The sequence below is a fragment of the Equus przewalskii genome, chromosome 21, assembly GCF_037783145.1.
Source record: "Equus przewalskii isolate Varuska chromosome 21, EquPr2, whole genome shotgun sequence".
In the NCBI taxonomy this organism is placed as follows: Eukaryota; Metazoa; Chordata; class Mammalia; order Perissodactyla; family Equidae; genus Equus; species Equus przewalskii.
The window spans coordinates 23,797,847-23,825,840 of NC_091851.1; the positions used below are offsets into that span (position 1 = coordinate 23,797,847).

The window sequence follows — 27,994 nt, forward strand, 5'->3', positions numbered from 1 at the left end:
TTGCCTGCAACTTACTTTGAAATACATTTAAAAAAAATAGATGAATGGATGGATGGATAGATTTGCGGTACAGTAAGTCTAACAGTGTCAATGGCAGATGTGGCAGGTGGGGGTATATGGGCGTTTGCCCTTCAGTTCTTCCGCCTTTGCTGTATGCGTGAACATCTCATAGTGCAATATTGGGAGAAAACCTTCTGCAGGTCGAAAGAAGCCCGTCTACTTGTTCTTCTCCCATCAGTCCTGCGGGGCAGGTGTTCTAGCCATCTAACAGATGGAAATAATGAGAGGCATAGAGAAGGGGAGTGGCGGGCCCAAGGTCACGCAGGGAGTCGGGGGTTGAGCAGGGTCTGAACCTGGGCCAGCCTGATGCTGAGTTCCGTCTGGGCACGTCCTCTCTGCCCAGGCTGTCTGCAGTGGGCAGTGCCTGCTTTGGAAATCAGATGCTTTCGGGGGGTGTGAGTTCTCCCATCTAGGAGCCTAGGGGGGGTCTCCAGGAGTGTGCCCAGACGAGGGGCGGATAAACCCCAGCTCATGTGACACCATCCGGGGCTGAACACAGCTCCCAGAATTAGCCACAAACCGCAAACCCTTGTGGTTTTGAGGCTCAATGCCCAGTTTGCAGAACAAATCTGGATTCCGGTCTCCCGTAATTACACAGTGTTTCCCTCTCTGGGTCCGGGCTCAGACTCCAGCTGCTATATAAGGCCAGCCTGTGACCAGATTCAGCCAGAAGCAGAGGGCCTGGTGCATGGGACCTCTCCAGACTGAGCTACAGGGACCTCCCGGGGGTAAGGAGGAGCCCTTTCCTTAGTCAGTGTCTGGGCAGAGGGAGGCCGAGGCCCGGGGAGGCAATGAGGAATGTTCCAGACTAGAGACCTACCCGGGTGACCCCTCCCCGAGCCTCAGCTGTCTTGCCTATAGCACGGCATAGTCAGGAGACCCTCAGGGATCGACATGCAATGACCTGGGCGAACAGAGCCACACTCATCTCTCCCAGGGTTGCTGGGTACCTGGGACCTTTGCTACCTCCCCGAGACTCCTCGGCTGCTTGTGGATGCCAGAAATCCCTCCACCGGTGCCCATCTTTTTAGCTGAAGGTGGTGATCCCTCTTTGAATACAGAACTCTCTGGGCAGTAGGGTTAGGCTGAGGGGAGGAAGCCAGAAAAAAAAAATTCTTGCACATAGTTGTCCTTAATATTCTAGTATAAATTAGTGCCTCTGATTCTCTCCTGGGAGCTGATAAGTGTGGGGAAAGAACTTGAGGGCTTTGTGAACTTCCAGAGAAGTGGGGCCCGGGAAAAGGGAAGAGGGTGCATAAGTGGAGGGAGATGAGGCCAACAATTTCACAGTTTGGCCCAGATGGGAGGCCGTGTCCTGCTCTGCTTCTCTGAGGCTGGTGAATGGGTAGACTGTGCTGATGGAGTGAGAGAAGTGGGTGAAGGCATGGAGGCAGAAAAATAAAGTTTCCTGGAGCCTGAGCTGCTCATCCCAGAATGCATGCTTCGCCCCTCCGACCTTGTAATATTCCACACCCACTTCTTAGGGGTCGGAAATAATAGTCCCCAAACAGTAACAATAGCTGCCATGTAATGAGTGTCTACTATGTACAGATATGATGTGTTAGCGACTAGGAAGCAGAGGGTCAAAAAGGTAAACTCTCTTGCCTAAGGAAGAGAACCCACACGGCTCTGACCCAGAGCCGTTAATCTTACCCCCGTGCTGGACAACTGCCTCCTCCGAAGAGGTGGGAAAGGGCGTTTGCTGGCTGGCTGGGTTCATGGGAGTGTGGCTAGATGAATGTGTTGATGGGCGGGTGGACTGATGGAAGGATGGATGGTAGGAAGGAAAGATGGATGGATGGATGAATAGATCAATGGATATATGACTGGCTTGCTGGTTCATTGGATCTTGGATGGTTGATGGACAGTTGGGAGGAAGGATGGAAGGAAGGATGGATGGATGAAAGGATAGATGAATGAATGGCTGAATAAGAGGGAGAGTGGATGGTTGGATAAGTGGATGGTTGGATGGATGGATGGATGGTTGGATGGATGGATGGATGGTTGGATGGATGGATGGGTGGATGGGTGGGTGGATGGGTGGTTGGGTGGATGGATGGGTAGATGCTGGAGATTTCTCCAGAGCCTGCCTGCTACTAGTCTGCTATTTTGGTTGGAATCCCTATTGCCCCTCTCTCCCTGATGCTCCATTTGGAAATTTCCCCTTGAGAGACAATCAAACATCCCTGCTCTGGGACAGGTTGGTTAATGGGTCTGCTTTATGTCTCCAGATTCATTTCAGTTTGAAAAATCCAGAAGGTGGTATCAGGAATTCTGGGCCCTGCCCCATTGTGTGAGCTTGGGTCGATCTCCCCTGTCTCTGGGCCTCCGGGTCCTGATATCATTCTTGGCAGGGGGTGCCTAGCTCCACCTGCTGGCCAGGGTGGTGACACCCAGCCACTGCCATCTGATGCGCTGTCCCCTCAGCAGAGAAGCAGTGCTGGCATGTGGACGGCTTGGTGTGTGGCTGCTCTGTCCGTGGCTGCTGTGTGTGGCGTCCGCCAAGACACAAACACCGTCCTTAGGGTTACCAAAGATGTGCTGAGCAATGGTGAGTCCAGCCCTGCAGGTGACGGGGGGTGGCACGGGGCGGGGAGGGCAGCCGAGCGCACTCTGAAGTTCTCGAGGACTCTCCTCCTCACCAGCAGATTCTACAGCAGGTGCACGGGTGACTTCTCTTCTCTGGGCCTTAGTTTCCCCCTTTTTCTTTTGGCTACCATTCCCTGAGCATCTACTATGTGCCAGACACCACGTTGGAGACTTTGTTTGAGGGAGTAGAGAGCAGTGATTAAGAGCTAGGGGCCTGGAGTCGGCCTTCAATACTTCAAATACTGACTGCGTGACCTGAAGTCCATGACTTGAGTTCTCTGAGCCTCAGTTTCCTCATCTGCAAGATGGGTGTAAGTACAATCCTCATCTCAGAGGACTGATATGAGAATGACATGAGATGACTTTTTGAAAACTTAGCTCAGTTCCTGCTACATAGAAGGCCCTCAAGAGCGGGGGCTATAATTATTCCTGCCTCCAATTCCTAGGACCTCACTCTTGTTATCTGGCAAACGAGCACACACGCCCTGCCCCGATTCCTGTCCAAGGCTGTCATGAGAATGAAAAATGAGGTCATTTCCTAGCTGGGTGTCACAGGCCTCAATTTCTTTACCCACCAAATGGGGACAATAATTCCAGCCTTGACTATTTCCCAGGAATCCATTGGGCTGATGCATGAAGAAGTAAGTTTTTGAAGCTGTAAAGTGTGGAGCCTTTGAAAAGGAGGGTCCTGAAGAAAATCTATGCAGGTTTGGCTGAATGCTGGTGAAATCCAGTTAAAGTATGAGCAGGTCAGAGCCAGTAGCTAATGAGCTCCCCAGGACGTCAGGGCTGCATTGGTCCGGAGGAGTCTTTCTGTTCCACCTTGGCATTTCACTGATGGGAAAAGTGGGGCACGGAGAGCCGAGCGATGCTCCGAGGTGGTGCCTGGGGCTGGAGGTGGAAGGAAGGGAGGAACCCTGACTGAAATCTTTGCTTCTCTGCAGCCATTTCAGGTGCCCTGCAGAAAAGCGATGCTCTCCACTCGGCCCTGAGAGAGGTGCCCATGGGTAAAGCTGGTGGTGATGGTGGTGGGCCGCTCCTGGGGGGTCTGCTTGGTGGAAGTGGAGGTGGCGGGGGAGGTGGTCTTCTGGGAGGCCTGCTTGGTGGTGGGGGTGGAGGGAGCGGTGGTGACCTCTTGGGTGGAGTTGGCGGAGGCTTACTGGGTGGCAGTGGCAGCAGTGGTGGAGGGCTCCTGGGTGGTAGTGGTGGGGGGCTCTTGGGTGGCGGAAGTGACAGTGGTGAGGGACTGTTGGGTGGTGGTAGCCATGGTGGTGGGCTGTTGGGTGGCAGTGGTGGTGGGTTGCTGGGTGGTGGTAGCCATGGTGGAGGGCTGTTGGGTGGCAGTGGTGGTGGGTTGCTGGGTGGTGGTAGCCATGGTGGGGGGCTGTTGGGTGGCAGTGGTGGTGGGTTGCTGGGTGGTGGTAGCCATGGTGGGGGGCTGTTGGGTGGTGGTGGTAGCCATGGCGGGGGGCTGTTGGGTGGCAGTGGTGGTGGTCTTTTGGGTGGTGGCCGACACCATTACGATGACTACAGACACGTTGAATTCCCCCGAGGTGTTGGTGGTGTTCCCTACAATGACTTCCATGTCCGAGAACCCCCTCCAAAATACACCAATGGCAAGCAGCTTGGTGGTAATTACAAGTACGGTCACATCGAGACCAACGACAACGCCGCTCAGCTGGGGGGCAAATACCGATATGGTGAGATCCCTGAGTTGGATGGAAGCATCAGGGACCTTCGAAATGGCGACTACCGCAGTGCCGAGAATGCATATGGCGGCCACAGGGGCCGTGGGCGGTATAGGTCAGCTGAAGGCGCGGCAACGGTGGGCAGGCTTCACCGGCGAGAGCTGCGGCCCGGAGAGATCCCACCTGGAGTTGCCACTGGGGCACTGGGCCCCGGTGGTTTGCTGGGCACTGGGGGCATGCTGGCAGCCGATGGCATCCTGTCGGGCCAAGGTGGCCTGCTTGGTGGAGGCGGTCTCCTTGGTGATGGAGGACTTCTTGGAGGAGGGGGTGTCCTGGGCGTGCTCGGCGAGGGCGGCATCCTCAGCACCGTGCAGGGCATCACAGGGTAAGGAGGGGCTGCTTGCTCCCTATCAGGCCCCCTGATGAAGCTCAAACCATGGGTGGTCGCCTGCAGAGGCCTGGAGTTGGAGGAGGGGTGGAGGAGGGATGGGCTTCGGAGCCCGTACACTTCAGGGCTTGGCCTCAGGCCTGGACATCTTGAGTCTCAGGTTGTGTGACTTGGGGTCTTGAGCTCAACCTTTCATATCTGTGTGTGACTCTGGGCCGTGCTTTTCATCTCTCTGAGTCTCGGTTTCCTCATCTGTAGAATGGTCATAGGAATATAGTTTAAGGGGAAAAGCCCAGGCATTTAAGATTATACATATATACTAAACTTTCAAGTATGCCCAGCCTCCTCCTCATATTCACTATTTAATCCAACAAATACTTAAGAGCTCTTACTGTGTGGGGGGCACTGTGTTGGCACTGGGGACACGGCCCGTTGGTTAGCCAAGAAAAGACACATCTCTTGTCCTCCGGGAACTTGCTGGTGGGGTATATGGGCATTGATAAAGAACCCTGGAAATGCTCATACAGTCAGAACAGTGCTAAGAAGTTCATGGAGAAATGGGGTGAGTGTCGTGCGGGAGGTCAGGGGAGGTTTCCCGGCAAAAGAGGACCGTGAGCTGAAATCTGAAGGTTATGTAGGAGGGAACAGGCAAAGAGGGGCAGGGACAAGCAGAGGGAATGGCATCTTTACAGGAAGAAAAATTCAAAGGAGTACATGGAGATGCAAGCAGCGGGTCCCCGGGCCGTGGAAGGATGGCTCGTGGCATTTTTTCCCTCTGACTTCCCTGTGTTTTCCAAGTCCTATCCATGAACCTCAGGTCTCTTTAGAGTCAGGAGGAATGAATGGGGCGCAGAGAAAGGGGAAGCGAGGGAGGGTGCTCCCAGGTGAGCGGGGTGGCGGGCAGCAGGGTGACTGCCCTCCATCCTGTGCAGGCTGCGCATTGTGGAGCTGACCCTCCCGCGGGTGTCCGTGCGGCTCCTGCCCGGCGTGGGCGTCTACCTGAGCCTGTACACCCGTGTGGCCATCAACGGGAAGAGGTAGTGGCCCGGGTCCTGGAGGGGTCCTCGCCCACCCTATGTTCTGGCTGGGAAATCTCGGGCGGGTCATCTAAGTGGGCATGTCTCATACCTTTGGGCTCAGGGCGTCTGTGGTCCCTGTCCGTGGTGAAGGTAGGCTGCACGGTGGTTAGGATCTGGGAGGCTGGAGTCAGGTGACGGCCTGGGTTTGAGTCCTGACTCTTTCAAGCTGTGTGGCCTTGGGCCTGTCCCTTAATGTCACTGAGCCTTGGTGTCTTCACCTGTAACTGGTATAGTGATATCTCCTTTTCCAGGTGGCTGTGGCCACAAATGAGAGGAGACAAGGCAGTAGCCGTGGCCTTTTGCATTGATTTCTCCCCCTGGGACGAGGTCATGGCTATAAAGGCAGGGCACCGGGTGGTCACCTTGGAAACCGGAGTTCATACACAGAGTTCATTCGTTGACCCCTGGCCCCAGCCTTGGAAGCTCTCTTAGGCTGAGGGTGAGATAGAATGGTTCACAGATGACTTGGAGGACCAGGGGAGCCTTCCGGTGTGGGATCCCTAGAGACGAGCAAGGGGAAAAATAGACGCATAACAGCGAGGGGCAGGGACAGCAAGGACTAAGCCCGAGGTGGGAGCGCCGGGCAGGCCGGGTGAGGCCCCGCTGCCTGGTGGGTGGGGGTTGACTCTGCCTCCCTGGTCCCATGGTCTCCTCCAGTCTCATTGGCTTCCTGGACATCGCCGTGGAGGTGAACATCACGGCCAAGGTCCGGCTGACAATGGACCGCACGGGTTACCCACGGCTGGTCATCGAGCGCTGTGACACCCTCCTGGGGGGCATCAAAGTCAAGCTGCTACGTGGGTGAGTGGGCACCAGCGGGCAGTGGGGTGCCTTGTGGGGAGGGAGTGGTCTGTCTTTGGCAAACCATATGGTTAAGAGAGGAGGCTCTGGAAGCAACCTGGGGTTCAAACCTCAGCTCTGCTATTCCTTGCTGTGTGACTTTGGGCAACTCTGTTGCCCTCTCTGAGCTCCAGTTTCTTCATCTGTGAAATGGGGGTAATTCTTTTTCCCTTCAAAATTGAGGTAATGGATGTAAAACACTTAGTGACTAACCTGGCACATTTTATGAGTTTATGCATGTATATCTAACAGGGCTCTGTATCCATTGGTGCCCCAACTCACAGGGAAATTTCACAATTGATTCTGTCCAATGTGACCTTGGTCAGGGGATGAGTTTTTCCTATTACAGACGCCCCACAAAGTGGCCAGGTCTCCATCCTCTGTCCAGAAACGTTTCGCGTGTCCAGGTGTTGGCTGGTGCCTCGGCGGTGGTCTGGGATGAGGGCCGCTCAGAGCCGAGTCCCTTTGTCCTCACTCCCCGGCCCTCGTGGTGCAGGATCCATCTTCGGCTTCTCTCTGAGGCCTCTGGCCCCTGCTCCTTCTCCTCCTGTCTTATCGCTCTCCCAGCCCTGTCCCCCCAGCCCTCGCCTCAGCTAGACTTTGGGAGCAGAGAAACTCATTGTGTGACTGGAGCCCCGAAATTTCTACTTGGTGTGGGCCCCCCTGCGTCTTTGTTTCCGCTCCAGGGCGGGTGAAGGCAGAGCTCACCGGCCCCTGGTGTTCTGGTGGGGACGGGGAGCGGGAGGGAAACACACAGAAACCTCACGGGTTTTTTAATTCACTAGGAAATACATGTGGTAATATGCAGTCAAAAACATAAAATGGTAAAAAGGCAGCGTTGGGAAGAGCCCCTCCCGCGCCGTCTCCCTTCTGCCCCCTTCTCGTCAAGCTCACCGTGGCTGTTTCTCGATTCTCCTTCCAGTTTCTTTGTGGGTGAAGGAAACATGCGTGTGATTGTCATCCCCACCCTCATTTTAACACGGATGGGCACACACGCTATCGACAGTGTTTTGCTTCTCTTCTCTCTTTCCGTTTACTCTCTTTGGAGGTTTTTCTGTGTCCAAACCTGGAGAGCTTCCTTATTGTTTCCTTTGTACGGCTGTGTAATAGTCCATCGTCTGGACGAACCATCGTTTATTTGCCCAGTCCCCTAGTGTTGGACACTGCAATTTGTCTAATCTTCCCCGACAGATAAGGTACAACGAATAACCTTTTACCTATGCCCTTTCACACGTGGGCCAGTGTGTCTGTTGGATAATTTCCCAGAAGGAGAAAATAGTCTGCGGCCTGAACAGACACAGATTAACTTCAAACTGTCCCCCAAAACACATGCACTCACACACTCAAACACACACATGCACACGGATAAACATGCATGTGCATTCTCACAGGCCTTATCATCCAAAAAGAATTGGAACCAGGATAAGGCCCCTTAAAAAGGAGGCCAAAACGCATAGTAAGCTTGGGGGAAATGACCTAATTAGGATTTGATCTCAAGAAACGCTTTGCTTTGTCAAACAGGCACAGCCCTGGGTAGTCAGCTACAACCTGGGCGGGGGCGCACAGGCGGGGCAGTGTGGGCGTGGGGCGGGTAGAGGGGCCTGATTCGTCAGGGGTCAAGCTGTCAGTGACTTTTGTGCTGGATGGCCACGTTCCCTTCATCTCCTCGTCACTGCAGGGCCTTGAGAAACAAATACCTGTCTGTTACAAGTCTGTCTGTCTGTCTGTGTGTCTCGTCAACGCCTCCGTGAATAGCCGGCAGGTTAGGGGAGCTGGTTTGGAGCTGGGTGATGCGCTAGAACTCCTCGGGGTCGCGTCTTGGACCTCAGTTTCCCTGTCTGTAGGGTGGATCGAGTCTCCCAATCTTTCAGTACCCACCACTCGTGTTCTCGTGGACCACGCGAGCGCGTTCCATGGGCCCGTTTTTCTCCTTCCCTCCCGTCCGTCCACAGACATTTATTGAGCGCCTGTGTTTATTGAGGTTCCGCGTCAGGAGCTTGGATAAAGGGGTGCGTTCATTTCCCTTTGGGAAGATGACGCAAAGCTGCCGCGAACAGCCCATCGGAAGGGCAGACGAGCAGGAGCGGACGACCTGTGCAGTCAGAAATGAGGAGCATCCCAGCCTGGGCCTGGCCCATAGTAGAGCTCAAGGAGCATTTGTTTGTTGAATGAATGAATGAATGAATGGATGGATGGATGAGCGAATGAATGAGTAAAAAGCCAAGCAATTTGCCTTGGGCAGCCTGTCCAGCCAGATGTGGGTGATTGTACACTGTTCAGAGCCTGGGCGAGGGCCCCGAGTGTGGACAAGCCTGAGCCGCTCCTCGTCCGCCCCTCTCTCCCCAGGCTTCTCCCCAACCTCGTGGACAACTTGGTGAACCGAGTCCTGGTCAATGTCCTCCCTGACTTGGTAAGAACCTGTCCCGGGATGGGGAGCACGGAGCACAGACTCTCCCCAGGCTGAGGGGCACAGTGCAACCTCCATCCCTGTGGGCGCTCAGGTGACCAGAGGGTGGAGGGAGCTGGGCAGCCGGGGCACATTCCTGGGGCTCTGGACGGCCCTGAGGCACACAGAGGGACACGTTAGTGAAGGGACTAGGAGGTGGGGCTTGAGAACCGCACAGTCCTGGGTTCGAATCCCAGCTCCCGCCCTTCAAGGTGTGGGACATCACATCGCCTCTCCGTGCCTCAGTTTCCCCACCTGCAGAGTGGGGATGATGAGGGACCTTCTCCACAGGGTGGGGGAGGACAGGGCCCAGCACAGAGTGGGCAGCCAGGAGACAGTAGTTGTCGTTGTTGTCCCTCGGGCCTCCCCCCCAACCCCCTGCACCGCCGCTGAGCATCCTGCCTCTCCCTGCAGCTCTGCCCCATCGTGGACGTGGTGCTGGGGCTCGTCAACGACCAGCTGGGGCTCGTGGACTGTAAGTCCTTCCTGCTTTCCTCACAGGGCCCATCTGGGCGGCTGGCCTTGAGCCCTGGTTCTGCCCTGGCAGCCGAGTGGACTAGAAGAGACCCTGCCCCGTTCCCTCATCTCTAAAATGAGGGCTTAGCTTCAACCCCTGGAGGGACAGGCAGTGAATACAGGAAACACCGCTGAGACTGTCCAGGTCCTCAGAACCAGGCTCCACCACCACCCCTGAGCCAGGATTTCTGGGTGAACATTCCCGAAGGCAAGCCTGCCCCATAGAGTTGTGCCATTCATGCACTTCCTGATTCCAAGGGCCTCCTTTCATATAGACCATAACATGATGGCGGCACCTGAGTTGTGCAGTGCACAATCTCTACAGCCATACAGGGCGGCCCTCTCTGATGTGCTCCCATTTCTCTGCGACTCCAGGCAGTTTGAGGATGGCTTTCCCAGACAGTAAAATCCTCTCTTTTTGTGGACAGTCACAAGGGAAGAAGAGCCCAGAAGGAGGGGCTGTTCTTCACAAGCAGTCAGGGAAATGCCAGATCCAATGAAGCACCACCTTGTGGAACCCTAAAACCTCTTCCCTAGTTTACGCTTCACAGTTTACAGAGCTTATCAATATCCAGGATCTCATTGCTCACCCCCAGTATAGTCCAAGGAGTTGTCTTAAGCCCATTTTACAGAGGAAGAAACTGAGGTTCAGAGAGGTGCACTGTCTTGCCTGAGGTCACACAGCAAGAAAGAGGCAGAGCTGAGATTTGAACCCAGAACTCTTGCTCTTTCCATGGTGTCTGGAGCTGGAGCCTTGTCACCCCACCCCGTCAGGGTGCAAGGAGGGAAGGCATCCAGGTGGGTGAGGGGGACCTCCCTGTGACCCCCACCTTTGCCTGCAGCTCTGGTTCCTCTGGGGATATTGGGAAGCGTCCAGTACACCTTCTCCAGCCTCCCGCTTGTGACTGGGGAATTCCTGGAGCTGGACCTCAACGTGAGTGCGTGGGCTTCGGGGCAAGGGCGGGCGGCCTGCTCCCCCCAGGCTGCGTGTGAGCGAGAGGCCCCCGGGGCTTCTGCTGGATGCCTGGGAAGCAGCATTTGAACAGAGCCCTTTTCTGATCAGATGGGAATCTTCTAGGGGCTGTGTTAGAAAACACGACCACAGCCAACCCTGCTCACTCTGTGTCAGGCACATTCCTAGTGCTTTATGCAGAGTGACTCAGTCTATCTTCACAGCAACCATTTAAGGTAGGCACTTTAATTGAGGAAACTGAGGCCCAGAGATGTTAAGCCACTTGTCCAAGGTCACACAGCTAATAAATGCGAACCTGGGATGTGAACCCAGGTAATCTGGCTTCTAGCTACTAGAGCTGCTGCTATGGGCTTGGGTTTGCTGGAGAATGAGTCTGGCCAGTAGTGAGCTAGTGTGCTGGTAAGCATCAACAACTGGCTATCTGTGATTTTTAAGAAAAAGTCCTGATTTGTAGCATTCGCTGATTTCCATGGTACAAATACTCCCACCATGGCCAATTTCAAGCTACCGTCATGACATCACTGAACTTGGAGTTGGGAGGAAATGCGTGGAGTCGGCTCTGGTGAGCTGGTGTGAGCTGGCTCCAGCACACCACGGAATCTGGCCCCTAACTGTGCACAGGTGCCCACACATATGTCCCTCCCCTGGGCTGCATGACCCGGGGGCCTCCCCACGCGCTCCGTCAGATTCAGAGCTGCAGGTGCACACCCGGGCTGTCACGCGCACAGCACACCTGTGCATACGTGTACACACACACCTGCTGTATTCGTAAACACTGGCCACTCAGGAGATGTTCGTGGACTGCCTGCTGTGTGCCGGTCTCCAGGCCGGGGCTGAACGGACAGTGGCCAGCAAGGCAAGATCTCCGCCCTAGTGGAGCTTGCTATCTGCTGGAGAGGACGGGCTGTCCACGAGTCACTCAAATGAATATACAAGCAGAGATTGTGAGTGCTGTGAAAGAGGGTCCCAGGTTATCAGAGCTTAGAGCTGGGGGATGTGATGTGCCCAGGGAGGTCATGGAGGGCTTCCTGGAGAAGGTGACTCTTGAGCTGAGACCTGCCATTTGAGTGGGACGTAACAAGAGAAGAGTGTGGGGGAGGGAACAGCACGTGGGAAGTGGCACGGTGGGCGTCCTGAGGTGGTGACTGCACTGCAGAAGGGGGGATGGGGCACCGTGCCTCAAAATGAGGTGGAGAGGTCCCTGGGGTAGAGCACACAGTGCCATGTAGGCCATGGAGACGGTCTGGTCCACAGAGAGCAGATATGCTAATGTGTATTGTGCGGGTGCGTAAACCTGCTAACTTGTACGGCAGGGCTGCAGTGGGAGAAGCTAAGTCATACGTGTATTTAAACACACGGTGATCTACCACGGCTATAATTATAAGCGATCATAAAGCAGGCACTGCAAGAGATTCCATTCCATCCTGAACTGAATTTATGGGGGCCTTAAATGAAAGAGTCACTCAGATCCAGCGGGTTTAATCCAGGAAGGCTGCCTGGAGGCAGCTTCAGGGCCTCACCCCAGCCATTGTGCTCCCTCCTCCACTCTTCTCCCGGCACCTCTCCCTGTGACCTGTTTCCTCTCTGCTTCCCCAGACTCTGGTTGGGGAGGCTGGAGGGGACCTCATCGACTACCCCCTGGGGCGGCCGGCCATGGCTCCCAGGCAAAAGATGCCGGAATTGCCCCCCATGGGCGACAACACCAACTCCCAGCTGGCCATTTCTGCCAACTTCCTGGGCTCAGTGCTGACTCTCCTGCAGAAGCAAGGGGCGCTGGACATTGACATCACCGATGGCATGGTGAGTCACGGCCCCATCCAGGGGTGGGGCGGGCTGGGCAGCAAGCAGCTCCCCGTTGATCCTCTCTTGTCCCCATGGCCTCCGGGAAACTGCTTTAAAGCAGGAACTTGACGCATCTCCAGTTCACGGATGGGCACCAACTACGTCAGGGTCACCAGAGCATGGATCCTGGGCGCGGCACCGACACGGCCTCAAACAACCTCCAGCCATAGGCGAGAAAGCTTCTCCCTAGTCATGCTATTTAATTTTATCCAATCCTTCTTTAAAAGTATAACATATATTCATCTATATGGATCTCAGTGTAGATGTTTACAACCCTTTTACTTGGTAAATATTCATACTAAGTAACTAAAAGATACGTAAGAATCGAATACCCTTTGTATTTTCCAGAGTCATTTTCTCTTCAAATCTTTTCTTTTGAAAATTTTCAAGCCTTCAGAAAAGTTGCAAAATAGTACAATTAGTACCCAAATATCCTTCACCTAGATTTACCAGTTCATATTTTGCTATATTTGCTTCATATTATCTATCCATCCATCTGCCTACCCACCCACCTACCCATCTATCATCTATCTATCTATCTATCTATCATCTATCTGTCTATCTGTCTATCTATCATCTATCATCTATCTGTCTATCTGTCTATCTATCTATCTGTCATCTATCTGTCTATCTGTCTATCATCTACTTGTCTATCTATCTATCTACCTATTTGTTGTTGAACAATTTGAGGTTTTGGAGGCGTCATGACATTTCACTCCATAAACTTCAACATGTATCCTAAAAGAACAAGATATTCTCAGGGGCCAGCCTGGTGGTGTAGTGGTTAAGTTTATGCACTCTGCTTTGGCAGCCCAGGGTTCCTGGGTTTGGATCCCAGGCATGGACCTGCACACTGCTGATCAAGCCATGCTGTGGTGGCAATCCACATACAAAATAGAGGAAGACTGGCACAGATGTTAGCTCAGGGACAGTCCTCCTCAAAAAAAAAAAACAAAAAGAAAAAAGAAGAAGATATTCTCCCAAAAACCATCTTAGGAATTATGTCAGTCTTTGATTCCATCAGGAGGAAAGTCTCCATCTGGGGCCAGTATATAGTCACCCTCTCTTGCATTTTAAGTGTCCTCTTTTTAACCAAGAGAGAGCAGGACTCATGCCCACAGCCCTCCACCGACAGTGACATCCACGTTGTCATCTCTTTCTGTCACGTGGTCCTGGCTTCCCACGTTTCAGCATTTGAGGTGTTAACCTCAGAGTAAGTTGATTTAGGGAAGATGTTAAGTGAGAATCGTACGGGTGGTTCTGGGATGTGGCCGAGCCGTGCATTTGGCGGGCCCTGGGTTGTGCGCATGGACCGCTGATGCTCACCTTGTTTTAATGAGGAGTCGCGGTTTCAGAGGAGAAAGAGTCAGTCTTGCCGCTGCCCTCTAAGTCTTGCCTGTGGTGAGCTTGAGTGGCTGGCCCTGTGCACTCAGCCACCACATGGCTACCGTGGTCTGCGTGGCGGCCGCTGTTGGACGGTAGGGCCTCCTGAGGGGTCTTTCGAGGGAGAAGAGGCCCCGACTGGCTGCCTGGAGCGCGTGGGGGTTTCATCACTGCAGTCACCACTCCTGTCTGTGCCCGCAGCCTCAGGGGCTCACCCGACCCTTCCTCTCGTCCTGCAGTTCCAGGAGCTCCCCCCGCTCACCACGTCCACGCTGGGAGCCCTGATTCCCAAGGTACGTAAGGCCGCTGCGTCCCCTTGTCTTCAGCCTCACCCTCCTCCCAGGAGCTGAGTGGGAAGGGAAGCCCCTCAGTGCTAGGGTGGGCTGCTCTGACCCCCACAGGGGAAGGCAGTGACAAAGGGATGGAGGCCAGACTCTTAGAAGCGGGGGCATGGGGGGGTTGAGGTGCAAAGATCCTGAGCTCTAGCAGTGGACTGGCCTGCACAGGTCTAATCCTGGCCTGGCTGCTTCCTCGCTGTGTGTCTACCGGCGAGAGTCTTAACATCTCTGAGCCTTAAGCGTCCTCATCTGTCAAAAAAGGATGCTAAGTCCTGCTCCACAGGTTCATCTAGGAGGGTAGAGGAGGTGGAGGAGACAACGCGTGTAAAGATGCTGACCCAGGACCCGGCACATACGGTGCACGGTGGCTTAGAAGGAAAGAGCCAGATCTTTGGAGCAGATATGAATTTGAGTTCCCGCTCAGCATGACCGAACCGTACTACCTGAGGCCAATGACTTCCTCTCTCTGAGCCTCAGTTTTCTCATCTGGAAAATGGGGCACCAATGCCCACCTCACAGAGTGGCTGTGGACCTAGGCACAGAGCAGGGGTTTGATAAATGTTAACTATTATTGTTCTTGTTAATAATAACATTTTTTTTTTTTTTAAAAAAGAGCAAATATGCTCTTGTCGGATTAGTGGCAGAAGACAGATGGAGAAAAGTTCTTTCTGATCCCAGTTCTTGTCCCCACTCTGGTCCCAGGCCTGTCCCCCTGCACCTGGCAGCAAAGAGCTTCTTAAGTAGTAAGCGTTATACAGGCGTGAAGGGTTGCTGTCATCTGCAGCCATTTTAGACATTTTTCGTCTCTTTTCTCCCTGTCCTTTCTCTTTCTGGGTGGATCCGAGGAGGCGGGAAGGGGGACCAAACTCAACAGATGGTCACTATCGCCCTCGTGTGGTTGAGAGGTGCATTGCAGGGCACCGTAATCCAACGCCATAAACAGCGGCCGCTCTGGGAGGCTGGAGACTCCTCACCCTCTTGGACCTGTTATTTATTGGGCCACTTCTTGTGTGCACTACACTTTACAGTTTATGACCATTTTAAAGAATCCATTCTTTCATTTGGTTCCAATCATGCCCTCATCCATGGGGCCAGAAGGGATGAGCAACCCATTTTACAGATCAGGGTAACAGAGGCTCAGAGAGGTCGCACCATGTGGCAGCGGCACAGGTGGGCAAGAGTGGAGGCCAGGCCTTTCGGTGGGGCTGAGTCCGCAGCAGGGAGGGTCCAGTCTGGACGCAGAGGAAGGTGTCCTGGAGACCCAGGCTGGGGTGGGCACCGCGGGGCTCCTGCTGCTGCGGGCAGTGAGGCCGAGGCCGCCTCTCAGGTCCCCATGACGACGTGCTGCTCGTCCCTGGAGACTCTGCATGTTGGGGTGGGGGGTGGTTGGGGCACCAGGCCCCTCGGGGGAAGCATCCTGAGAAGCCCCTTGTGAAAGCTGAGTCCCCATCCTCGATTAGTTGAAAGCCAATTTGCCACGGGGTGAGTCCACTGAGGGGTCAGTTGGCTGAATTTACTAGATTTGTCAGTTGACCGAGAGCTTCTTCAAAAGCGTTTCACCCTGAACGTGTTCAAGACGATGGACAGAGTCTTCTTAGGACCAGGACTCCCTCTGCTGCGTTGCGTATGGAAAAGTTTCCATTTAAATGGATTTATTTTTAAAGTAATTTTGTGGTTTCCCCCATTTATTTATGCTCATTTAATATGTTTTAAAAAAATGTTCCTTAAAATTAATTTTTTGGTAAATCAGTTACTTAGCAAAGATGGGAAACTGGTGATTTGATCAATCGTCCCTTTGGCAAATGAGCTTTTCGGGAATCAATTTACAGCAAACGGACTCAGCACTCTCCCATCGGGGGTCTCTGGTGATCCCAGGAAATCCAGGCGAGGGCGGGCTGTGCCCTGCTCTGGGACTTCACTGGGACGCCCTGTGTTGTGGGCTTTCTCGTTCCAGGAAGGGCGTCCAGAGGTGGCGGGAGGGGAGACAGGGCCTGGGTTTCCGAGTCGCAGCCCTTTTGAGACCTGGGCTGGAATCTCAGCAATCCTGCTGGCCTCGGGCAGCTTGCCTGACGTTCCCCCCTCAGCCGCAGTTTTCTTATCTGTAACATGGAGAGAAAATACCTCATGGAGTGGTTGGGACGGTTCAGTGAAGTCATGTGTGTCCAGGCGACCCCACGTTGCTCAGTGCCAGGTCTGGACCATTTCCAGGCACTGAGCTCGAAGCTTTGCTGGCTTCATCACATTTAGCTCTCACGATGACCCTGTGCGAGAGGCTCGGAGCGGGCAGTTCCTTCTTGCCCAAATCCGGCAGCAGGTTGGAGCCTCTGCGTGTGGTTTGTAGGACCCAAGCGATGGTGTTGAATCCGAAGGTTTGCAGTGTGGGACCCCGTGCTATGAGTTTAGAGGTTGGCTGACAGCCCCCCGGGCACCCCCACTGTCCAGGGCCCCGCTCACCTGGCCTGGTGTCCACCTACAGGTCTTCCAGCAGTACCCCGAGTCCCGCCCACTCACCATCCGGATCCAGGTGCCAAACCCACCTTCAGTGACCCTGCAGAAGGACAAGGCTCTGGTGAAGGTGTTCGCCACCTCTGAGATCATGGTCTCGCAGCCCAATGACGTCGAGACCACCATCTGCCTCATTGATGTGGTGAGTGGGGATGTGGGCGGCTATGGGGTCTCCTGGAATCCACAGACGCCTTCAAATCCCCATAGTCCCCCCATAGTGGCTATGAGCTCTGGGGCCAGGTGATCTGAGTCAAATCCAGTCTTTAGCACTTCTAGCTGTGTGGCCTTGGATGAGTCACTCTCCCTCTCTGGGCTTGATTTTCTCCTTTACCACATGGGGATGGCAGCGGGGCATAAACAAGTTGCTCAGAGCAGTGCCTGACATACCGTAAGGGCTCCAAGTGTTGACGATTATTATTCTTACAGGTTGTATACCACAGCGTGTGGCACAGTAAGCCCTGGTCACGCACTCTGCAATATTACTGAGGACCTCCTGTGTGTAGGGCTTTCTGCTAGACGCTGGAGAAAGAGGAGACAAGACAGATGGTCCCAGCTTTCTCATCCCTGGTACCTAGCAGGGGACAGATACAAATACAATTTCCACGTTATTTCGTAGAGAGGAATCCTCTTAAAATCACGTTACTCCCCTTTGCAAAAGCTAATCTCCTAACAATGGCCCACCGAGTCCTTCCAGATCCTCCCCTGGTCATCTTTCAGGTCCCTGCTGTTCCTCCAACACGCCAGACACAGTCCCGCCCAGGGCCTTTGCACATGCTGTTCCCTCTGCCTAGAATGTGCTGCCCCCAGATATCTGCATGGCTCTCTCCCTCATGTCCTTAGGTCTCTGCTCAAATGTCACCTCCTCAGAGAGGTCTTCCCAGACCACCTGTCTGAAATGTCCGCACCCTTCCCGTCTCTCTCCCTGCCTCCCTTGCTTTACTTGGCTCATAGCCTCAACCTGACATTGTACAATGCCTGTGTCTGTTGGTCTGTTGCTGGGCAGAGATGCGCGCTGTCGCGTTACCGCCCGAGCCCCAGAGCCTCGCACGGCCCGGCATACAGCAGGTGCTTGGGATGTATTTGTTGAAGGAACGTGTTAGGTTGTAAGCGCCCTTTCCTTCTCCCTGGTTAAAGCTTCGGACTCAGACACTCAGGGCTCTGTCCCGTCTGCCGTGGCTTCCATCTCTCCCCCTGGGGCTCAAGGCCGAACAAGCCGCCTCCAGTCTGGAAGTGGCCGTTCTCGGCTGGAGCATGCGTGGAGTCCTTTCTGGGCAGCGTCAGAGGACAGATTAAAAGGGCTGATTCTCGCCCAGGGAGTGGAGACGGCTGCCCTCATCCACTCCCTTGTTGATTGGCCCCTGCTCTGTGGAGAGGTTTCTATCAACAGCCCAAACGTTTGTTAGATCCAGCTCAGAACCCTGCCATGACTCCCCAGTGCCCCAGCATGCAGCTCTGACCCTTCTCCCACCCGCTAGCCCTCCCTGGTGCGGTCCCAGCCCACTCCAGCCTCCTGGAGTCCCCTCACCTGCTCGCTCTCTCTGTCCCTCTGCCAACCTCTTTCCTGCCCCAGGGCTTTTGCACATGCCCTTCCCTCTGCCTGGAGCGCCCTCACATACACTTTTTCACCTGGCCCAATCCTGCGCATCCTTCAGGCCTCATTGCGGTCGCATTTTCTCGTGAAGGGATGGACTGATTGCCACGCCCATGTAGGTCCCTGCCGTGTACATCAGAGCCCCCAGTCCTTCTCTGTCATTCCAATTATTGTTAGCATTATTATTACTAATAACATCACCTGAATGTGTTGGGAGCTTTCATTTTTTTTTCATAAGACCAACTTATTTTATTTTATTTTGGGGGAGGCAGGAAGCAATAAGGGATTTTCCTACAACAAGGCTTCTGCTGGAGAGGGAGTCACGTCTGGACCTCTCCTGCCCTCTCCTGGTGGGCGGGGCAGTTATGATTGGCAGCAGTGATGCCCAATCCCATCTGCAGTGCCTCATCTGGAGGAGGTTCATAGGCTGCGGGCCGCCCCAGACCCTCTGAGCAGCTCAGAGAAACTTGCTGAGACACCCCCACCAGCCGACCACCCGCTGGCTTCCTGGGAACGTTCACGCAGCCCCTGCTGCGACTTACTCGTGAGCAACAGTTAATGTGGGCAATTTATTATCCCCAAATCCTTCCCTCTGGGGATGGGGGGAGCCCATTATATGGTGAGCGTTGATGGGGGTCTCGGCTTAAGAGAGGAGTTGGACCAAGACCTCAGGGAACAACCCGTCACTATGCTCGGTGCTAATGAAGCACCTGGCTGGCGCCTTGCACACAGCGAGCCTCAGCCGGCGACGGCCGACGATGAGGGCAGTGACCTTTCGTCCCCCTTCCCTTTCCTCCAGGACACAGAACTCTTGGCCACGTTTTCGGTGGAGGGCGATAAGCTCATGATCGACGCCAAGCTGGACAAGTAAGGGGGTTTGCCGCCTCGGTCTCCTGCTCCTCGGAGGGGTCTCTTTGGTGCTGCCGTGTCCTGGGTCAGGTCACTGGGGGCCACCACGGAGGGCTTCGAGGTCTCCGGGCATGCCTATTGGGGACGTGTAAATCCAAGAGGCTGCAGAGGAGAAAATGGGCCATGACTGCCGAGACCACTGGCACGAGCTGGGCAGGGCGGGTGAGGCCGTGAGCTTAATAGAAGGAACTGACTGCCAACAACGACGTCAATAATAATAACGATGCTGGTGATGATGAGGTGCCAGGCTCTGCACTAGGTACTTGTAGGTATTATCTTGTTTATCCTTGCAATGGTCCTGCAGAGTCACGGCTATTTTTCTCTCATTTTAAAGAGGAGAAAACCAGGCTCAGAGAGGTGGATTTACTTACTCAGGGCCACACAGTGAGAACAGAGAGGGGCTGTGAGCCAACCCAGGTCTGTCCCACCTGGAGCTGCCGTGAATGGGACAAGCAGAGGCTTTGGAGCTAGGCAGTGTGGGTTCAAACCCTAATGTGACCACTGCTGTGTGACACGGGCCAAGTGATCCTGCCTCTCTCACATTCTGTGTCCTCATCTGAAAATGGGGACCATAGTCTCTACCTCACAGGACTCATAATAATAATAATAGCTATTGTTTATCAGATGCTTTCTGTGTGCCAGGCGTTGAACTAAGCCCTAAATGCATCTTTATTCATTTAATTTGTGACATCAGCCTTTGGCAGGAAGTACTATTATTCTTACCATTTCAAGATAAACGAGACTGAATGTAAAATTCTCAGCATGTGCCTAGTTCATTGTGGGTTTTTCTTCGTATGACAAACATTATTAGTTAACTGAGGCCCTCACAGTGCAGAGCGAAACCTCAAACCCAGGCCTCGGGCCTCCCTGCTCAGAACAGCGCAGGAGCCAAGAGCCAGGCTCAGGGTGTGAGTCCGGGCTCTCCCTCCCCAGCTCTGTGCCTCAGGTCCCTCCTCCACGGGGTTGCTGGGAGGGTTGAGTGAGGCACTGACGACGGCTCACGCATGCGTGGCGCTCCCCACGGACCAGGCATGGTTCTAAGGGCTTTGCTTAAATTACCACATTTAGTCTTTGCAGCCACTCATTTTGCAGAGGAGGAAACTGAGGCACAGATAGGCTAAGTACTTTGGCCAAGGGCACACAGCCAGTAGGAGGCACAGTTACGATTTGAGCCTTATGTTATGGTATATGAGGCCTCGGCATCGTGTCTGGTGCATAGTTAGTGCTCAATACATGGAGACCAGCATGGTTCTTATTAACTCCCCCCAGATCGAGGGGGGTCTTCGTGAGGACTTTGGTGGACGGGCTTCTGGTCGTTTATTGCAATGGGGCCCCTGTGATTCTCAGCCACTGACTTCTTCTAAGAGCCTGTTTTCTTCATCTGCAGGACCAGCCTCAACCTCAGAACCTCAAATGTGGGCAACTTTGATGTAAGTGCCAAGCTGGGGTCTAGGGCGAGATCTGGGGATGGAGCCCCATGAGGCTGGCTTCCCCCCGGGCAGTTTGTGAATTCCAAAGCGTTGGCGTCAGGGCTGTCAGGGCTTGTGTCACAGATGGGGAAACTGAGGCCCACGAAGCCAGCAAAGGGCAGAGTACAGCCTCACAGCAACCTCTACTCTGCTTGTGGTGCTGTCTCATTTTAACTGACTGCTCCCAGGGAGGCAACTTGGCCCAAATCCCTCCGCTCCAGGGTGTGGAGGCAGTGGGGGCAGCCGCGTCCTCGGGACCCCTTCCTCCCAGGCTTCAGGAGTCTCAGCTTTGCCGCTGACCCTTATGTGACCTTGGGCAATACCATCCCACTCTGAGCCTCAGTTTCCTCGTCCATAAAACAAACAGGTGTGGATTTATTTCTAACCTCCCCTTACCCCCGTGTTCTGGAATTCTGCTTTTCTAAGAGTTCCTGAGTCTGAGACGCTCCTAGTCTAGGATTTGGTCCTGTTTCATCTCTTTGTTCATTCTTGTGTCCTTCACCCCACCTAAGGCCTCAGAAATGCTCGTTTTCTTTTATTAATTGACAACGAAATAGATGCTTGCTTTCTGGGAAAAGCTTGGGTAAGGTTTCCACATGTGCAGAGAAAGTCAAACCCATTGTTTTGCTCATTTCTGAGCTTTTCTAACCAAAACAATCCATGGAGTTTGTATTGCCAGCTTCATTTTTTAGATGGAGAAACTGGTGCCCACAGAAGGGCAGCCTCACGGCTGGTTGGGGCGGAGCTGGGACCAGAACTCAAATCTCTGGATCCAAGTGGAAGAAGGAGCTAACGCTTAACGTGAAATTAATGAATATTTATGGAGCAACAGAGATTGTGCACTGGGCACTCAATTAAGGGTTTTTTTTTGTTTTTTTTTAAACAAGATTTCTCTTTTAATTCTAACAAAAAAACTTACAATTTGGATACAATTATTAGCCCATTTTCCAAATAAGAGAGTCAAACACAGAGAAGTTAAGTGACAAGCCCAAGGTCACAGAGCAAGTAAGAGGCAGCACTGAGTCTCACGCTCCTGTCTCTCTAGGGCCATGTGGTCCTCCATCACGGCAGGTGATTTACATACAAGAGCCTACATTAGGTTTTCACATCCACCCTATCAGGTAAGGATTATTCACCCCCATTTTCAGATGTGGAAACCAAGGCTTAGAGAAGTCGAGAAAGACAGTGTATGAAAAGGCTCAAAGCCACACCTTTTACACCGTCCACCTGTAATCCTCACTGAATCCTTGCAAGTTGGGCTTACTGGCCCATTTTAAAGCTGAGGAAACTGAGGTCAGAGAGGTAAGGGAACCTGCCCAGAGGCCCTTGGAGGCTGAGCTGGGATGGGAACCTGGAGTGTTGGCTGCGGGGCCCATGGGCCTTCTGTGACGCTGTGGTGGCTTGAGAGAGAGCCACCCTAGACCTCGTGCTTTGTGCCTTCCGGGGAGGAACTGGGCCTCCCTCAGTCCTTGCCTCACCGTGAGCCTTGGACCAGCCTGCCCGGCTCTGGGCCCCGCCTCCCCATCTGTGCAGAGAGTAGGCAGACCACGTGCCTCAGAGCTGTCCAGCTGAGTGGTTCTGATCACTTGGGGCCCTGACTGAGGCTCCTCGAGCCTCCCAGAGCGGCTCTGGGGCTTCCTCTTGGGCCTCAGGGCAGGGCCTCAAGGAGTGAGCCTGCCGCCTGGGCTGAGCTCTGCTTCTTCCCCTGCAGGTGGGCCTCATGGAGGTGCTGGTCGGGAAGATTTTCGACCTGGCGTTTATGCCCGCAATGAACGGTGAGAGGGTGCCTGTGCCTCCCTGGGGGCACGTGGCTTGGGGACACAGTGGCTACTGGTTTGTTGGGCCTGTTTAACACACAGCAATTCTACCTCAGTAACACTTCTGAGAACTTCTTTCTAAGCTTATTTATTTAAGCCTCTGAATGCAAATGTTGCCCCAAGGGTCCATCAACTTCCTTATTTACTGCTTCTGCTGTATCCTTTTTTTTTTTCTTATTTGGCCGATTGTTTTGTTTTTCTGATTATCTATGTAAAATTCTGATTACATATGAAATTTATATGTATGTATATTTTAGAAAGTTCAGAATAATTTAAAAAGAAAATTTCACCGCCTGGAGGCAATTAATCTTGGTATCTGGGTATGGTTCCTTCTGAACTCTTCTTTCTCCATTTTTTTTTTCAACGCAGTCCCAGATATTTCCTGACTTATTTCGTATGTGTTTATTTTTAATTGTGGTAAAATGTGCATAATACAAAATGTACCTTCTCAATCATTTTTAGGTACGCAGTTCCGTATTGTTAACTATATTCACGTTGTTATGTTCCTGACTTATTTTTAATCGTGTATTTAGTTTTGCAGGGACTATGTGAATGTGTTAGTGTTATAAAAAGTTCAGCCAGTGCAGATAAAGCTAATGTTGCTCTTGCCGATATCCCCAGCCTCCTAACCCGGTGTCTGCCCCTAGGCAGCCACGTTATGGTGTAGAGGGTTTTCTTGCCCAACTTCATAAAAAGAATAGACCGAGCGTGGTTCCTCCTCTTGGTGGCGCCTCAGGGACGTTATCAGGAAGCTGCTCTTTGACCTGTGGGGCTACTGGAGGCTCCATCATAACCCCGTTGCAACTGGAAACCTCAGTCCCCGAGCCCTCATGCTGGTCGGCCCCAACCTCCCTCTCCCTGCTTCCACTTCATGGAGGAGAGGATGAAGCGGGGTCGCCATCAGCCCTACCAGCCGAGGCTCATTCGGGGAACTCTAGATGTCAAACAGACCCTCACTCTGGGAACTGATGCCAGAGGAGGCTGAATGTCAGTCACAGGAAGGCGCTGGTCACCAAGCCCGGACACATTCCCCAGCAGGAGAGGACGGTGTCAGGAGCTGGACTGGGCTGGGCTGAGCTGGGGGGCAAGAGCTGGAGACCCTCGTCCTTGCTTGGTCTCTAAGAGGTGGTGTGACCTTGGCAGCAAGTCCTTCAGTCTCACTATAATGCAATTTACTTCTTAAAAATGAGAGAGTAGATTAGACCCATGATTCCCAAAGTGGGTTCCACAGAAAATTAGTCCCACAAGATACTCTGAGAAAGGGGTTCCATGGCCAAGCAGGTTGGGAAACACTGAATATAGGCCACTGGGGTGGATTCTCGAGGTCCTTAGCTCTCTGGAGTCAGCAAGTCTGTGTAACTTCACTTAATCCAGTTTTCTCCACCTGCCTTGTCCTCCCTGCCTTGTTTCCTTGGTTCCTTCTGACTTTCTTTCTAGAACATTAATCAGCAGGTCTACTTGGGCTCTGACAGTCTAAAAACAAGCAGTACCTCCCATGGCGGTCCCTTCCCACGGCCCCGCATGCACCCTTCTGTGCCACATGCAGCAAACATCTGTCCCCTCCTGGGCCAGCCCCGGGCTGGGTGATGCTGGGGCCACAGTCCTCGCCTGCAAGAAACTACTGGTAGAGGCGAGGCGAGGCAAGACGTGGAGACAGAGAATTAATATTTTTGGATTTCTGTGGCGGGGGAGTTCAGGAGGAGCGGCCAGAGCCCAGAATGGCTTGGCCTGGGGTGGAGGAAGCCTCACCGAGCAGGTGACATCCAAACAGCCTCTCAGGGGAGGCTCGCAGCTCAGCAGGTGGGCAGGAGGCACTGCAAGGGCAAAGGCCTAGATGATAAAGGAAATGGCTCGTCTTGCAGATATTGGTGGCTTCGGTAAGGCTGACGCCTCTTGCCTGACGTTGTTTGTTCACAGCCGTGCTGGGCTCTGGCGTTCCTCTCCCCAAAATCCTCAACATCGACTTTAGCAATGCGGACATCGACGTCTTGGAGGTAAGGAGACGTAGGGCTCTGTTCTGCTTTCCCCTCCACGCCCAGGAATTGGGAGGAGGAAGGGAAGGGAAGGGAAGGAAAGGTTGGGGCAACAGGGGCCTCTTCCTAAAGGATGGGGCCGAGGGGACAAAATGTCAAAGCCATTAGGAAACCTTAAATGAAGCGTGTCACATCCGCCATCTCAATTTGTCCTCATGAGAGATGTCGTTGCCCCCATCTTACAGATGGCAATGCTGAGGCTCAGAGCAGGAAGGGGCTTGCCCAAAGTGGAACTGTGACGTAGTTCATTGGAAAAGCTTTTGTTGAGCACCTACTGTGTGCCAAAGTGCAAGTGGCTGGGGATACAGCAGTGAACAAAACACGTACAATCCTGGCCCTTGCAAAGCTCTCCCAGCCAGTGGGGAGACGGGCCTTAGGGCCAATGTTTCTGAAATAATTGCTAATTATAACCAAGGCAGGTGCCTTGAAATTCAAATGCAGGGTGTCTTGTTTCCATTATAAAAACCTCATGCGCTCAGTATCTGAAATCTGGAAAATACAGAAGAGATTAAACAAACATATGTTTATCCTCCCAGATATATTTGCAACCCAGAAATTACCGCTTAGGACATTTTGCTGTTTGTCGTTCCGGTCTTTCTGGGGTTTTATTTTTAAACATCACTTTGACTGGGGAGTCAGCGGAACACTGGAGCTAATGAAGGAAGGCACTGGAGCCCAACAGCCTGGGTTCAAAGCCTGACTCTGCCAGTTTCCAGCTGGGTGACTCTGGGCAAGCTACTTAACTTCTCTGAGCCTCAGGTTTATCCTCTGTAAAAAGGGGCTAATCATAGTACCTACCTGTTGGGATGCTTTTAGGATAAAGTGAGATTTTGCACGTAAAGTGCCGTGTCCAGCCCCTGGCACACAGTGAGCACTCTGGAGTGTCCGCCATTATCAGTGTCTGCATGATGACAAAGAATGCTGCCGTGGACATCTCGGGGCACTTTCTGGATTCAGGATTCAGGGTGTTCCTTAGAACAAACTCCCAAAAGTTCGTTCTGGGCCCTTGCCCCAGATGGATAACTTCCTTTCCAAAGGTCGCGCTATTCACACCGCCTCCATCAGGGTGCAAAGAGCCCAGCTCCTCACACGCCTGCAGCCTTGGGCCTCCGCAGTAGAGGGAGGTGGGCAGTGGCCTTGGATGGGCAGTGTGGGCAGAGGACAGATGCAGGCTCTGGGACAGTCCCCAGGGATGCCTGTCCTAGTCCCCCTTGTCCCTGATAGGAGCTCAGCACCGCTCTGAGCACCAGTTTCTTCGTCTAAAAATGGGGAGCAATAATACTCAGCTCATGGAGTTTGTGGTGAGAAATTAAATGAGATACAGCATTTTAATGTTGACTGTTATTCACTGTTAAAAAGAGGTTGGGAGTATGAATTGGATTGGCACAAATTCATCATCATCATCATCATCATCATCATCTCTACCATTTACCAAGTGTGTGCCGTGCCCCCATGTCCTATTTTATGTGCATTTGGGCCTTCCCACAGCCCTGGTTGATGTCTGTCCTCACATCATAGGTGAAGGACCTGAGTATCAGAGAGGGTAGGCCACTTGCCCAAAGTCACTCAGCTAGTGAGAGGTAGAGATTGTACTGAAATAATAGAGGCAGCTGCAACCAGTGGTTCTTACCCGGGGCTGTACTGGAGTCCCCTCCCCAGCCGGAGGGCCTTATGAAATTAGTGGAGATGAATTTTTCTGTCCTGAATAATCATGATTGAGTATTTCATATCAAAATACATATTATTTTATTATAAATTACTTACCTTTTATTTCTCCTTTATATTCCAATAAGGGAGTTATACTGGTTTTAAAAATATATGTGTAAGTAGATTATTTAATCTATGATTGTTACTTTGGAACAATAAAGGAGGTAACTCTAACACTGTAATAAAGTGTAAAATGGGGTATCAGGTCTGAAAGGCGGAGACCCATTGGTTTACAGAAGACTCAGAGGGTCTTGAAGGCCCTCTGTAAATGGAGCTATTCTCTTTCTTCTTCTCATTTATTTTTGCATCTAGCCATTTACTTTGACTTTTTACTCTGAAATAATTTTAGACCTACAGAAAAGTTGCAAAAATAGTACAGGGAGTTCCAGAATACTCTTCACTCAGTCAGCATCTTATACAACCAGAGTGCAATGATCAAAACCAGGACATTAACAATAACACAAACCTATTAGCTCATCTGCACACCTTATTCACGAGTTTTCCCACTAATGGCCTTTGTCTGGTTCGGGACGCGGGATCTGACTTCACATTTGGCTGTCAATCTGTGCCTGTTCCTCAATTTTCCTTGTGGTTTTGACCTTGACATTTCCAATCGGTCTGGCCCATTTTGTGGGATGTCCCTCAATTTGAATTGGACTGATGTTTTCTCATGATTAGATTGAGGTTATGTATTTTTGGCACGAATGCCACCAAAGTGACCCTGTGTCCTTCTCAGGGCACCATATCAGGATGCATGATGTCAATGTCTTGTTCCCGGAAATGTTGACTTTGACCATGTGGTTAAGATGGTTCCTGTTGGGTTTCTCCACTGTTACTATTTTCCTTTTGTGACTAATAAATAAATACCTCGTGGGGAGATACTTGGAGACTATGCAAATATCCTGTTTCTCATCGTGCTTTCTCCCACTAGTTTTGGCATTCATTAATGGCTCTTGCCTGCAATGGTTATGCCTGTGGTGTTTGCTGCATGGTGATTTTCTATTTCTGTACTTCCTTTTACATTTATTAGTTGGAATTCTGCTGTCAGGAAGAGCCGTCCCCTCTCCCCCATTTATTTATTTACTCTATTATTTCTATCAGTATGGACTGATGGGTATTTATTTTGTTCTATGGGTTAAATCTATTACTTTTATTATTTATTTTGTTGTAGGTATTTTTAATCATGAAAACTGGATTTTGGAAGTGTGTAGAGAGGGACTCAGGTCCACTTCTCTTATTTCGGGGAAGAAGGAGATGAGGGGCAGAGAGGAAAGTGTCTTGTCCAAGGTCCCCTGTCCAGGGCAAGCTAATGACACAGCTAGGGTGATCCTCAGGCCCTTTGACCCCAATCATCACTGCTGTTCAGTTACGGCTTCTCAGAAATGTGACCTGCCCCATCGAAGGCAAGTGACTGTCTGGCTGAGGGTGTAGCCAGAAGCCACCCCATGCACTAACCAGGTTCTCTGTTCCGCCCTCCAAGGACCTCCTGGTGCTGAGCGCCTGAGCGACACAGGCAGAGACGCAGTCCTGGAAGAGGCCTGAACCAGCCCTGGGAAGGCTCGGCCTGACGCCGCCCGCAGCCCCGAGTCCCTCCAGACCCTCAAACACGCCCCTCCCCAGCTCCCCAACCCTCATCTCACCTGTCCCCACACCAAGAAAGGATCCGGCCGTTGTCCCCATTGGCAAACAGTCCCCTCCACAGTCAGTCCCATGGTCAGCCCCCGCAGAGGGAGGGAGGTCCCTCCAGGACCGAGGCCTCTCCGACTCCGTGCCATACTCCATGCTGCGTGCTTCACACTTTCAATAAAAGATTCCACTTTC

At 52.7% G+C, this 27,994-nt stretch overlaps 1 protein-coding gene across 1 annotated transcript; it reads left to right on the plus strand.

Annotated features, from left to right (window-relative positions):
* Positions 1 to 734: 734 nt before the first annotated feature.
* Positions 735 to 27,994, plus strand: BPIFB4 (BPI fold containing family B member 4). Its single transcript, XM_008543488.2, has 17 exons — positions 735 to 788; positions 2,491 to 2,611; positions 3,594 to 3,656; positions 4,203 to 4,722; positions 5,658 to 5,762; positions 6,462 to 6,605; positions 8,991 to 9,054; positions 9,505 to 9,565; positions 10,449 to 10,540; positions 12,176 to 12,379; positions 14,044 to 14,097; positions 16,619 to 16,789; positions 19,038 to 19,105; positions 20,535 to 20,577; positions 22,328 to 22,391; positions 24,351 to 24,427; positions 27,654 to 27,994. The coding sequence occupies exons 2-17, from the start codon at positions 2,506 to 2,508 to the stop codon at positions 27,675 to 27,677; spliced, it is 1,860 nt and encodes a 619-aa protein (XP_008541710.1). The 5' UTR covers positions 735 to 788; positions 2,491 to 2,505; the 3' UTR covers positions 27,678 to 27,994.

Coding starts and splice junctions, on each gene's coding strand:
- BPIFB4 (XM_008543488.2), top strand. CDS start 2,506: ATGTGGACGGCTTGGTGTGTGGCTGCTCTGTCCGTGGCTGCTGTGTGT. Junction 6,606..8,990: donor AAAGTCAAGCTGCTACGTGG/GTGAGTGGGCAC, acceptor CTCTCTCCCCAG/GCTTCTCCCCAACCTCGTGG. Junction 12,380..14,043: donor TTGACATCACCGATGGCATG/GTGAGTCACGGC, acceptor CTCGTCCTGCAG/TTCCAGGAGCTCCCCCCGCT.